Source organism: Rhinopithecus bieti, unplaced genomic scaffold (genome assembly GCF_001698545.2).
Source record: "Rhinopithecus bieti isolate Rb0 unplaced genomic scaffold, ASM169854v2 scaffold_44159, whole genome shotgun sequence".
Lineage (NCBI taxonomy): Eukaryota > Metazoa > Chordata > Mammalia > Primates > Cercopithecidae > Rhinopithecus > Rhinopithecus bieti.
Genome location: NW_016818573.1, coordinates 1,402,701 through 1,416,638, shown reverse-complemented (window position 1 = coordinate 1,416,638; position 13,938 = coordinate 1,402,701). Strand labels below are relative to the sequence as shown.

Sequence of the window (13,938 nt, the reverse complement as noted above, 5' to 3'; positions counted from 1 at the left end):
TTTTTTTTGAGGCGGAGTCTCGCTCTGTCGCCCGGACTGGAGTGCAGTGGCCAGATCTCAGCTCACTGCAAGCTCCGCCTCCCGAGTTTACGGCATTCTCCTGCCTCATCCTCCCGAGTAGCTGGGACTACAGGCGCCCGCCACTTCGCCCGGCTAGTTTTGTATTTTAGTAGAGACGGGGTTTCACCGTGTTAGCCAGGATGGTCTCGATCTCCTGACCTCGTGATCCGCCCGTCTCGGCCTCCCAAAGTGCTGGGATTACAGGCTTGAGCCACCGCGCCCGGCCTACTGTTATTTTTATCATTGCCCTCTGGATGGGGGCAGGGGACTCCCAGTTTTCCTTTTTTTCACAGACAGGGTCTCCCTGTGTTTCCCAGGCTGGAGTGCAGCAGCTATTCACAGGCACCATAGCTCACCGTAGCCCCAAACTCCTGGGCTCACGCAATCCTCCTGCCTCTGCCTCCCAAGAGCTGGGACCACAGGCACATGCTGGTGGGACTCCCATTTCTGAGCCTTCATTCATGTTGTCCCCCCTTCCTAGAACATTAACCTACATGTTTATTCATTCCTTGCTTTGTTCGTTTGTTCATTCATCTATTCATTCAGCAGCATTAGCACCTTCTCTAGGCCCAATTCCGGACACTGGGAAGCAGGCAACAAAAGACTCAATCCCTGCCCTGGGGAACTCGCAGCTTTTTGGGGTTCCTTCTTTGACTCTCAACCTCTCACAATCCAAACAAGACCCCTATTAAATGCTGCCTTCACCTTCCTGGGATGCCTTTCCTGATCCCTTACCAGAAGGCCCCAATGCGCCCTCCACCTTTTTTTTTTCTTTTCTTTTTTAGAGACAGAGTCTCACTCTGTCACCCAGGCTGCAGTGCAATGGTGTGATCTTGGCTCACTGCAACCTCCGCCTCCCAGGTTCAAGGGATTCTCCTGCCTCAGCCTCCCGAGTAGCTGGGATTACAGACACGTGCCACCATGCCTGGCTAATTTTTGTATTTTCAGTAGAGATGGGGTTTCACCATGTTGGTCAGGCTGGTCTTGAACTCCTGACTTCATGATCCGCCCACCTCGGCCTCCCAAAGTGCTGGGATTACAGGTGTGAGCCACCGCACCCGGGCTTTTTTTTTTTTTTTTTTTTTTTGAGAGACAGTCCTGCTCTGTCGCCTAGACTGGAGTACAATGGCGTGATCTCTTGGTCACTGCACCCTCTGCCTCCTGGGTTCAAGTGATTCTTCTGCCTCAGCCTTGAGAGTAGCTGGGATTACAAGCACACACCAGCACACCGGGGTAATTTTTGTATTTTTAGTAGAGATGGGGGTTTCACAATATTAGCCAGGCTGGTCCTGAACTCCTGGACTCAAGTGATCCACCCCCCTCGGCCTCCCAAAGTGCTGGGATTACAGGTATGAGCCAGCACGCCCTGCCCTTTTTTTTTTTTTTTTTAAATAGGGTCTCACTCTGTCACCCAGGCAGTGCAGTGGTGCGATCTTGACTCACTGCAACCTCTGTCTCCCAGGCTCAAGTGATTCTCCTACCTCAGCCTCCTGAGTAGCTGGGATTACAGGTGTGGGCCACCATGTCTGGCTAATTTTTCTTTTTCTTTTTTTCGTAGAGACAGGGTTTTGCCATGTTGCCCAGGCTGGTCTCAAACTCCTGAACTCAAGCAATCCACCCACCTTGACCTCCCAAAGTAATTTTTTGTATTTTTTGTAGAGATGGGGTCTTGCTATGTTGCCCAGGCTGGTCTTGAACTCCTGGACTCACACGATCCACCTGCCTTGGCCTCCCAAAGTGCTGGGATTATGGGTGTGAGCCACCACGCCCAGCCCAGTGTCCCATATTTGGGCCTTTCTTCTTTGTCCTGCCTGGGCTTGGGAGGAGGTCACCCAGGACAGAGGCCCCTTATTCCAGCCCTGCCCAGCCTAAACTCACTGCCTTTCCATGAAGGTGAGATGAACGGGCAACAGGCCAGGTTTTGCACACAGATGAAAATGCAGGAATGAAGAGGGAGCTTTTGAAAGATGGGTTTGCAAAACTCTGCCACAACCTGTGCCCTCTGCTCCAAGGGGCATGCTGGGCTGCCTGCTGTTAGGTCCCTAACCCTCAACTGCCTGCTCAGGGCTGGTTGGTACGGCCACAGTCAGGGGGGCCCCTATCCTATTACCTTCCCATGCCAGGTGGGGCCCCCACCTGCCCATGACTCAGGAGAATTTCACGCCTGCCTGCCTGCCCGCTGGCCCTCTGAGTCAGGCCCTGACCAGCTGGGAGGGGCAGCACCTGAGCAGTGGGTCAGCACCATCCTCCAGGGAAGCTGCAGGGAGTGGGGTGGGGAGAAAGGCGGGTCCCAGAGTGGGCAGCTGAGGAAGATGGAGAAGTTGGGATAGCCTTGAGGTAAGGGCTGGCCCCACCCCAGACTCTAGACATGCTGTCACTCCCTCTACCAAGAGGAACCAACAGGAAGAGACAAGGGCCTCACCTACCTCTCCATCCCCCCTTGCCTGCTCAGAGTGCCCTCCCTCAGGCCTTTTGCCTGGTGGGGGCGGTGTGACCTGGTAGCTAGAAGCACTAGCTTTAGGTTTAGATGTGCCTGGCTTAAGACCCAGCTCCGGCACTCACCAGCTACGTGTCCTTAGGACAGTCTCCTCACTGGTTAAAGGGGAAGAGTGTCACGCCATGATGTGGGAGGGAGGATGGACTGGCAGATGAGGCCGCAGCATAAATGCTCACCACCGGGAAAGCTGGTGGCCAGGAGCAGTGTCCACACGAGCCCCCATCCATCCTTCCAGGTGGTGACACCTTCTCCAGTGATATGGATTGGCTGTGTGTCCCCACACAAATCTCATCTCGAATTGTAATGCCCACGTGTCGAGGGAAGGATCTGGTGGGAGGGGATTGAATCGTGAAGGTGGTTTTCCCCATGCTGTTCTTGTGATAGTGAGGGAGATTTTTTTTTTTTTGGACGGAGTCAGGCTGGAGTGCAGTAGTGCTATCTTGCTCACTGTAGCCTCTGCCTCCTGGGTTCAAGTGATTCTCCTGCCTCAGCCTCCTGAGTAGCTGAGATTACACGTGTGTCACTACACCTGGCTAATTTTTGTTTTTTTTTGTTTTTTTTGAGACGGAGTATCGTTCTTGTTGCCCAGGCTGGAGTGCAATAGCACGCTCTGCTTACCGCAACCTCCGCCTCCCATGTTCAAGCGATTCTTCTGCCTCAGCCTCCTGAGTAGCTGAGATTACATACATGTGCCACCATGCCTGGCTAATTTTGTATTTTTAGTAGAGACAGGGTTTCTCCATGTTGGTCAGGCTGGTCTCGAACTTCCGACCTCAGGTGATCCACCCGCCTTGGCCTCCCAAAGGGCTGGGATCACAGGCGTGAGCCACTGTGCCCAGCCTAATTTTTGTACTTTTAGTAGAGATGGGGTTTTACAATGTTGGCCAGGCTGGACTCGAACTCTTGACCTCAAGTGATCTGCTCACCTTGGCCTCCCAAAGAGCAGGGATTACAGGTGTGAGCCACCACGCTTGGCCAACAGTGAGGACGTTCTTACAAGATCTGATGGTTCACAAGTGTGCTGCTTCCCCCTTCTCTCTTTCTCTCTCCTGCTGCCACGTAAGAAGTGCCTTGGTTCCACTTCACCTTCCACCATGATTGTAGGTTTGCTGAGGCCTCCCCAGCCATGCAGAGCTGTGAGTCAATTAAACCTCTTTTCTTTTCTGTCTTTTTTTTTTTTGAGACGGCGTCTCGCTCTGTCACCCAGGCTGGCGTGCAGTGGCACTATCTCAGCTCACTGCAACCACCACCTTCCAGGTTCAAGCGATTCTCTCGCCTCAGCCTCCCAAGTAGCTGGGATTATAGGTGCTTGCCACCACGCCTGGCTAATTTTTGTATTTTTAGTAGAGACGGGGTTTCGCCATGTTGGCCAGGCTGGTCTCAAACTCCTGACCTCAGGTGATCCGCTTGCCTCGGCCTCCCAAAGTGTTGGGATTACAGGCGTGAGCCACCGCGCCCGGCCAACCTCTTTTCTTTATAAATTACCCAGTCTCAGGTAGTTCTTTATAGCAGTGTGAAAATGGACTAATAGCCCCAGCCCCTCCCCAGCTTCTGACCTTTGTCCTAGAGTAGGGGCCTCTCATTGTGAAGGGCACTGGTGCCCTTGCATCTGAGCTCCCAGCTTGACCACCCACTAAGTCACCTTCTTGATCTGAGCTGCAGGGCAGCCTGCTGGGAATCTCTTGGGAAACATGTTTCAGTGCTTTGCAAATGCCCATGGTAATGATACTGTCACCCACCATTCTCTAAGGATCTGTGTGTGGCTGAGTACTGGCGCCGTCTCTGATCCTGGCAAGCTTGGAACATCAGTACAACCTTCACTTTCTGATGATGCTCAGAGAGAGGAAATGACTTGTTCAAGGTGATACACTGAACAGCTGGCTAGTGACAGAGCCAGGTCTTTCTGGCTGCAGAGGCCAGGCTCTGTCCCCAGCCACCTGCCTTTCCTGAGGTTACCAGCTCCAGTTCCTGGAGGCAGAAAGGGGCTGGGTTTCCCCTCTGGCTTGTAACTGTCACAGCCCTTTCCCCCACTCGGGAGGTCATCCTAGAGACTCTGTCTGTACCTTCTGTTGTGTTGTTCTTTGACCCCCAGGCAGGGTCACCCTCTGTCCATGGGACCAATGGCACCTAATCTTATCTGTTTGGCCGTCTCAGCCAGAAAAGAAGGGTTGAGCCTGTGCTGGACCAGGACAGAGATGACTCAGGTTTGGGTCTGCCCTCCAGGGGCTCACAGACAGAAAATGGATCATTACCAAGACAGCGGACCTGGGCAAAGGGGAGTATTGGGGTATCCCTGGTTAGGACACCCATGGGAGTCCAAGTGCGAACAAGGAAGGACTCGGGGGCTCTAACCAGCAGAGCCGGGTACTCCCCACCACCTCCTATCCCCATGCTGGTGTGGGGGCTGCTAGGCTTTGAACCTGCGGGAATGGTTGCAGCCCCAAATGCCAGCCAGGACTGGGCAGAGGCTGGCACCCCAGCCTGGGGCTCCCCCCTGTTCCAGGAGCTCTCTCCACCTTGCCCTCCCCTGCTGCCCTGAACCCAGGGCTGGGCCACAGCCGGATGAGGGTCACGGAGGTCCCTCCAAATTCTCAGGCTGCTCTCGGCCCTTTGCTGTGTGCAGGAAGTCTGGGAGATGGGACTCCAGCCTCCTGGCTGCTGGCCCCTTGGGCTTCAAGGGCTGCCTGGAGGAAGAGTCTGGTGCTAGAGACAGGGGCAGGAGGAGGCTGGGTCCAGCAGGCAGAGCACTGGCGGCTGTGGAGAAGGCCCTGGTAGGGAGTGGGAAGACCAGGGCTCTAGATCAGTGCCGCCCCCGCTGAGCCATGTGCCCCCAGGCAAGCCTCTGGGCTCTGGACTCAGTTTTCCCATCTGCAAAATGAACCCTTTCCAGCTCTTGCACATTATGGGATATATATATATATATACATACATACATACACATATACACACATATATATATATATATATATTTTTTTTTGAGACAGAGTCTCGCTCTGTTGTCCCCGAGCTGGAGTGCAGTGGAGCGATCTTGGTTCACTGCAACCTCCGCCTCCTGAATTCAAGCGATTCTCCTGCCTCAGCTTCCCGAGTAGCTGGGATTACAGGCGTGTGCTAATATGCCCAGGAACTTTTTTTTGTATTTTTGGTAGACACGGGGTTTCACCATGTTGGCCAGGCTGGTCTTGAACTCCTGACCTCAGGTGATCCACCCGCCTTGGCCTCCCAGAGAGCTGGGATTACAGGCGTGAGCCACCACGCCCGGCCCATTGTGGGCTCTTTAAAAGAAGAGAACTCTCCTGCTCCAGGGAACCAGGGCCCCCAGACAGGGGAAGAGCCTGGACAAATCCGGCCCATTTTCCTGGTGACAAGCATGCCCTCCCCCCATTTCCGGCCTGCCCCAGCATGTCCCTCAAAGCATTCACATCTTATCAACTGCAAGACCCCCTTTTCCACGTCAGAACTGCTCTGAAGCTGGGATGGTCTCACCATCAAGGACATTTCAGAGCTGGTGGTGAGGTCCCCACCCATCAGGTGCCTTCCCCTGGGCCTGGGCCACCTGTCCCTGTGTGGTGCTTTGCCCTGGGTGCTCTCATTGTTGGGTTCCCATGGGCAGCATCCAGAAACATGTTTCCCCCAACTTAAAAAAAAGTATGACTGATCAAAGAAGGTGACATTAGCTCCACAAGCCACTAAACAAAAGTGACTCAATGCCACTGCAGCAGAAAGCCATGGTGGGGGCCAATACAGCCCCAGGGGTCACAGCCAAGGGTGGGAGACAGGCAGGACATCATCGTGATAAGAACTACAGTGTGATAAGAACCAGGGTAGGCCCGACCCGTCCTGCTTGTGCTCAGATGCCCCAGCACCTGTACAACCCCAGGGGCTTTGAGGATGCTGGGAAGAAAAGAAGGAAGAATGCCAGTTGCAGTGGCTCAAGCCGGTATTCCCAGCACTTTGGGAGGCTGAGGCGGGCAGATCGCTTGAGGCCAGGAGTTCGAGACCAGCCTGACCAACATGGCAAAACCCCGTCTCTACTAAAAATAAAAAAAATTGGCCAGGCGAGGTGGCTCACACCTGTAATCCCAGTACTTTGGGAGGCCAAGGCGGGCGGATCACGAGGTCAAGAGATGGAGACCATTCTGGCCAACATGGTGAAATGCTGTCTCTAGTAAAAAAATACAAAAATTAGCTGGGCACGGTAGCACGCACCTGTAGTCCCAGCTACTCGGGAGGCTGAGGTGAGAGAATCACTTGAACCTGGGAGGCGAAGGTTGCAGTAAGCCAAGATTGCTCCACTGCACTCTAGCCTGGGTGATAGAGTGAGACTCCGTCTCAAAAATAAAATAATAAAAAAAGTTAGCCAGGCGTGGTGTTGGGTGCCTATAATCCCAGCTTCTCAGGGGGCTGAGGCAAGAGAATCGCTTGAGCCCGAGAGGCGGAGGTTGCAGTGAGCTGAGATTGTGCCAATATCACTCCAGCCTGGGTGACAGTGAGACTCTGTCTCAAAAAATAAAAAAAGAGGAGATGCTGGGAGCAACTCCATGGACTCCCAGGACAACAGAGCTGAGAGGTGGCAGAGCAGGGGCCACCTGGTGCCTGTGGAGTCTGCCTGGGCAGTCAGCATGTCAGGAAGGATTAACAGTGGGCATGCCTACAGCGCCAAGGACGTGCCAGGTACCGCACTGGAGCTGCCTATCAGCCTTCCCTGGGCTCCACCTCACCACCGCCCTACAGTCCCTCTACCCCATGGGGTTGTTGTGAGGAAACTGAGGCTCAGAGAAGCTAAGCAGGTTACAAAAGGGCACGGGGCTCATAAGAGGAGAGCAGAGACGGGGGCCCAGCAGCTGAGGCTATAGCTGGTGTGCTCCGACCCTCCAAGGCAGAGCCCATGGCCCATGCATTCCAGCGGCATGAGCTGGAGGGGAGAATATGTTTCCCAAGAGTGACATGTGCCAACTCTCCGTGAGTCCTTCCTGTGCGCAGGCCGGGACTGAGTGCTTGACGTCTATTAACTCACTGTCACAGTGACCCTGTGCGGTGGGCGCTGTCACTCACCTGTGATGTAGTTAGGGACACAGGCACAGCGGAGTTAGGGGACTTGCGCAAGGGCACACAGCTGTAAGTGGCAAAGCCATAATTTTAACCTAGGCAGTCTGGCTCCCAAGCCCTCAGGCCCTCTTGGCGGAATTGTGCGGCCAAGTGCTGTCTTAGGATGTTGTGTGCACCCAGGTCGCCTCACTCAGTCCTTGTGACACCCCTCCCCGGTAGGTGCCATTCCTCCCGCTTTACAGATAACATCACTGAGGCCTTCATTCCCAATGGCTGGGGGAGAAGAACTCTGCCCTGGACCCCAGGCCCCGCTGGGAGACCCCTCGGAGGCCGGGGCAGGCGCACAGCCTGGGCCGTCCGGCAGGGACCTGCACACCCGGGCGCGCGAGCCGAACCGGGCGAGGCGGAGACGCTGGGCACTCACCTCGGGGAAGGCCCCATCGGCGAAGACCATCAGCAGCGACGTCTTCCCGCAGCCGCCGTCGCCCACCAGGACCACCTTGACCGACCGCACGCCTGGTGGCGCCTCCTCGCCCGCGGCCTGGGCCGCCGTCATCCCGGGGCCGGGAGCAGAGACCGCGGGCGGGCGGCTGCAGCGCAGGGACCCAGACTGCGCGGGGCAGGCCCGGCGGGGCAGGAATGTGGAAGGGGCGGGGCGGCGGGAGGAAGTGCGAGCCGGGCGCCCCGAGAGCCAGGTGAGAGGCCTGGGTGGCTAGGCTGGGGCCCTTCCTCTCAAGGCCGTCTAGGTCCTTGAAGAAACGCTGCCCGAGTACCTACTGCGAGCGGGCCGCGCTGGGGCCACGGGAGGTCGGAAGGGAGAAGACAAACAGCGGGACCATGACAGTGAGGGCGGGGGTGTGTGTGCTCAGGGACTGGGTCCCAGATCCAGGCAGGAGCCAGTGACCTTTACTGAATGAGTGAATGAATGGTGCATTTCCCCAGGGGGCTTAGGACGGAGCACAAAACAGGCGTTTCATGCCAGGTGGGAAGGGGATGACCCCCTTCACTGGCCCTACCAGGCCTGGCTTGCCTCCCTCCGCCAGCACCAGGAAGTTCTGCTGAAGGTGGGCAGTCACCAGACACCCTGGCTGGCCACGATCTAGGGAAAGAGATGGAATTTTCCCTCTATAAAGTGTGAGTGTTTCTTATTATTGCACCATGAGACGTCCTCCTGGTGCCCAAGGGCCTGGGGACCCTGAACTGTTCAAGACAAAATCCAGGCCCTGCCTTGAGAAGCCCACAGCCTAGAATACTAGACAGGCAGGACATCAGTGTGATCAGAACTACAACGTGGGTAGGGACAGGCAGCGGGACAGGAGTAGGGGAAAGGAGCTCCTCACCCAGGTTGAGTGAGTCAGGAAGCCCTTCAGAGTCTTGAGGAAAAGTGAGACACAGTCAGATGGGGGAGGGAGAAGGTGTTCCACAGGAGAGAGCGGCAGGGGCGAGGCTGTGGAGGCCCTAGCGGAATGCTGCCCCCCGCCCCGCCCCCGCAGAGGGCGAGTCTCCCTTGCACAGTGGTGCAGCAAGAGGAGCTGGTGCTTGCACAGTGGAGCACTTTGGATGCCAGCAGTAAATCCAGCATTGAACTGGGAACTCATTGTCACCTGATCCCTCCACTTCTCCTAATGGCCAGAGTTGAAATCTTTTAAAAATGGGCACAAGGGTCTTCCCAGATCTTGGACTGAGTGTTTACATTGAAGCTTAAAAGAACAGGGGGCAGACATCATTAGGTTACCCCCAATTTATACTGGTCATGACATCACCCCTTATGGAGTTCCAAGTCAGGCAGGCGAAAAAGCACCTTCAACCTCCTTTAAACTCACTGTGGTCTAAAGAGGCAGCCAGGGCAAGAGTCACTACGTGGAGAGGCAGAGTCCAGCTCCTTGACTCCTCTGCCCGGCTCCCGCTCCGGGCTGTGGTCCACAGGCTGGATGGAGCCCCACTTGGAGGGAAGGAGCCTCCCCAGGACAGCTCTGCCTTCCAGGTGCCTCTTCCTCCCCGAAACTGCCATAGGGCTGGGCAGTGACTTGACACGGGCTGGGCAGGTAGTTCCTGAGCAGGGGTCTCCGCCCCAAGGAGTGGTGAGAGGGGCCCCACCCCCTCGGATCAGCTGTCAGCGTCATCCTCCCCACTGCTGCTGTCATCAGGCCTTGGGTGGCAAGGCTGGAAGGCAGGTGGGGCCAGACTGGGGGTGGAGGGAGCGGAGAGTCAGGCAGAGGCGTTTGGCCTTGGTTGCTATAGGGATAATCTCTGTAATGACACACTTGATGCCTGTCATGCTATACAGTTTCACTGAACATTCCCTAGTAATAACAGCACCCATTAATGGATTGCAAGCCACGTGTAGGCACTGTTCCCTAGGAGGTAGGGACTCTTAGCTCCGTTTCACAGATGAGGAGCCTGAGGCCCAGAGAGGCTAAGTTGTTGACTAAGATCCACAGCTAGTAAGAGGCTGAACTAGAATTTGGATCCAGGTGTGACCCCAAAGCCAGGCTGTCTCCCTCCATCACACCTCATCTGCGCAAGTGCAATTTTGTTCAGCTCTCAGACCATGACGTGGACCAAGCAGATGACCTGCTTCCCCCCATTTTACAGATTTGGGAACTGAACCTCAGAGAGAGGCAGAGGGGTGTCTTAGGCCAGCAGGACACAGCCAGGATTCGATCTGCTGCTGTCAAGCCCCAGCCTCACCACCCCCGAGCCCCCCACCCCCCGCCATGCTTACGCTCTTCTAAGAGGGAGCTTAGTCACCAGGCCACAGAAATCGGCTCTGGTCTGCAGGGAATGTCCCTGAATCTCAGACATTGTTGGGCCTGGGACTGTACTGTTTTCCTGGAATTTATTTTTAGAGTGGTGGCCCAGGTCACACAGTCTGCCTGGCCAGGGTACTGTTTACTGTTTTAGTGTTTACTGAGGCTTCTCAGGACTTGCAACCTGTGGGTGACTTAGGCCCTTTTAGGCCCCACGAACCCCAGGCCCAGATCTGTGGGGAGCCCAGCACCGTGGCCTGCTGCCCTGAACCCTTCAAGGGCAGGAGTCAAGGCTCACTTGTACCCCCTAGAGGAGTGCCTCTCTCGGGCTGGCACCCAGCTGTGGCTCAGGACGGTATGTCCAGTAGATCCCCTGGCCAGACAAACCAAAAGGACAAGAAAGAAAAGAGCAGAGTGAGGAAGAGAGGAAGGAAAGAAGGAAGGATGGACGGAAGAGGGGCTGACTTACAAGAAGAAACAGTGAAGAAATGAATGAAGGAACAAATGCTTGCATTGATGACGAATACCACATGTGACATGAATGGGGAATGTGTGGACAGGTGACCACTCTCCAGCCTCTGCCTACTCCAAGGCCCCCTGGCCTCACCCCTGTCCCCATTTTCTCACAGCCCACCCCCATCCTAAGGCCAAATCCTGTGCGGTCCTGATCACGTCTCCACTGCCCTCATGTGGTTGTCAGCTCCCTGCGCAGTCATCACCAGGGGCTGCCTCCCTGCTTGGGGTTCCGGGCTTGGGCGTATGGGATGTTTGTGGATGGCTGAATGAAGGGGAGAGATACAGTCTTTCCCCTTGGAGTGGCTTGGCAGGGTGCACGGGGCCCTGGTGTGTGGCTCCCGAAGTCCTTAGTTCTGCATGCATCCCCTGTCCTCTGCTCTCTTCCTTTTTTTTTTTTTCCATATGGAGTCTTGCCCAGGATGGAGTACAGTGGTGCGATCTCAGCTCACTGCAATCTCCGCCTCCCAGGTTCAAGCGATTCTCCTGTCTTAGCCTCCTGAGTAGCTGGGATTAGAGGTGCCTGCCACCACGCCCAGTTAATTTTTGTATTTTTAGGAGAGACGGGGTTTCACTACGTTGGCCAGGCTGGTCTCAAACTCCTGAACTCAGGTGATCCGCTCGCCTTGGCCTCCCAAAGTGCTGGGATTATAGGTGGGAGCCACTGTGCCCAGCCCTGGCCCACTTTCTTTCATCCGAAATACCGGATCCCAAGAGCCCTTGCCCTCAGCCTGAACTCCTCCACCCAAAGCCTTGACCTCACATTTACTGAGCACCTACATGTGCCGGACATTTGGCAAGTGTCATTTCATGCCATCCTATGAAGTATGTTCAATTCTTATCCTCCTTTGACAAGTGAGGAAACTGAGGCCCAAAGAGGTCAGATAATTTGCCCAAGGTCCCACAGATGGTAAGCAGAGGAGCTGGGATTTGGGCCCAGGCCCTTGGGCTCCAGAGTCCATACACACAGAATCTCCAAAGGTCAGAGGTACAGGGCTCTTTAGAGGCCATCTTATCCAACACCCCCATTCTTCAAATGGGGAAACTGAGGCCTGAGAAGGGAAGGAATTTACACAGCAAGTGAGCAACAGACTCAGCTCTATGCCAGGTGGCACTCAGAGGGCCTGTGCTCCCAGGTTTCCTTTTGTCTAGCCTGTCCAGACAGCTCCAGCCTGGCTGCCATCTAACTGGGGCTCCAGGCCACGGGGACGTGCCCTTCTGCCCCGGCTTCCTCTCCCTGCCAAACCATTATTGATCTTTCAGGGTGGGACGGGAGGGCTGATAATAGGGTGGGAGTGGTGGAGAGAGAGGAAGTCTGGTGGCCCCATCTTGGTGCTTGTTTAGCCTTTTGATTTGTCCCTTTGGGGGTCTGCAGGCACAGACAGATGGGAGAGAGGAAGGGAAGTTTGGAGTTAGCTGCTGCTGACCGTGATGCAGTGACTTGCCCCGCTTCTCCCACATGCAGGCCTGGCCCAGGCAATGCTGCTGGGCAGGTCAGAGACCTCCACACCTGTCCTCTTCGATAGGGCTCCCAGACAGAGGGGGCCTGGGACCCTGGAGGCATGTCCACGGGCCCAGGGCTGGGGCTGGAAGAGGGGAGATGAAGGGGCAGGGAGGGATGTGACCCTGGAGGTGGGGTGGCCCTAGAAAGGAGAGAAACAGGTTGGGAAGATTACAAGAGAGAAGAAGAAGGCAAGACAGCTTCTCAGAGCCTGGGTTGTCCTGGCTTCTCTCCAGGAAGGCACCTTGGTTTGAGTCCTGCTGAGTGAACCCAAACCTAAAGGCAGCTCAGGGGCCTCCTGCCTGCCCTCCTACCACTCACTGGTGAGGGTAACATTCACTGATGTCCCTCCGTGTCACCTCCAAAGCTTCTTAGAGTGACCCCTCCCTCCTTTGGACCTGCTCAAGACTCCACCATGGCTCCCCACTGCCAGCAGGATAAGGAGCTTCTCCCTGAGCTTGGACACACAGCCTCCACAGCCCAACCCCACCTGGCCTCTCAAGCCTCAGCCCAGCTGTGTCTCCCCGGACACTGTAACACCTTTGCTCAGGCAGTTTGAGACCCCCTCCCTCCTCCATGTGTACAGTCTCCCTGCTGCAAGGCCAGCTCTCATGCTTCTACCTCCTCCAGGAAGCCCTCCCTGGTCTCTGCCCCCTTACAGGCTCCTGCCACAGCCTATCTCATTGGTTGCCTCAGAAGCTCTTCAGAGTCAGTCCCCGTGGACAGGCCTCCCGGCAGCTGCTGGGAGTTCTCCATCAGCTCATCCCTATCCATGCTGAATGTCCCACGCTTGTAATCTTCCAGGGGTGAGGAGGGGAAGCCAGCAGCCTGGGACCCAGGGGGATTTCTCTTATGCCCTCAGCACTACCTTCGAGGAGCTGGGGGAGGGGGCGCTGTTGCCGAGTGATTCAGAGCACTGGCTTTGTAACTAGACAGGCTGAGCTTGAGTCTCAGCTCTGTGGCTGTGTGGTCTTGGGCTAGTTACCTAACCTCTCTGAGCTCTTTTCCACATCTGCAAAAAAGGGGATGGCAGCAGCATCTACTTTGAAGTGTTGCAGGCTGAACACCAGCATTTGCTGAATGTGGAAGGCCCTTCTCCCCTTCAGGCCTCCCCCTTGGCTCCCTTCTTCCCACCCCCCTTACTTTGTTCTGGCCAAATGGATACACTGGCCAAGTTCTTGCTCCCTCGTGCCCTTTTGAATATGCGGTTCCCCGCCAGGAATGCTTCTCCTGCCATGTCTACCTGATCTCCTCCTTCTGGCCCTGAGGCCTCAGCTGGGTGTCACCACCAGGAAGCCTTCCTTAGTACTCCCTGTCATCCTACTCTCTCCTGCCAGAGCTGGCTCAGTGGCTCCTCTGAGCTTCCCAAGGAGTCTGATGCATTTGTCCTTCCTTGTTTTTTTTTTAAGACCTTTTTTTTTGAGTCTTGCTCTGTTGCCCATGCTTGAGTGCAGTGGTGCGATTTCAGCCCACTGCAGCCCCCACCTCCTAGGTTCAAGCGATTCTCCTGCCTCAGCCTCCCGAGTGGCTGGGATTACAGGTGCCCGCCACCACACCTGGCTAATTTT

At 55.7% G+C, this 13,938-nt stretch overlaps 1 protein-coding gene across 2 annotated transcripts in view; it reads right to left on the bottom strand.

Annotated features, from left to right (window-relative positions):
- RHOD (ras homolog family member D) overlaps window positions 1–8,355 on the bottom strand; it is a 15,988-nt gene extending 7,633 nt beyond the window's left edge. Inside the window, exons 1-2 of one of the 2 annotated variants that reach the window (XM_017857341.1) lie at window positions 8,031–8,189; window positions 7,613–7,673 (exon numbers count right to left, since the gene is read on the bottom strand). In XM_017857341.1, the coding sequence (XP_017712830.1) occupies window positions 7,613–7,673; window positions 8,031–8,047 (78 nt within the window). In that variant the 5' untranslated portion in view covers window positions 8,048–8,189. Of the gene's footprint in view, window positions 1–7,612; window positions 7,674–8,030 lie in introns of both variants that reach the window. The other variant, XM_017857340.1, reaches the window with a different exon arrangement.
- Between the last annotated feature and the right edge of the window lie 5,583 nt (window positions 8,356–13,938).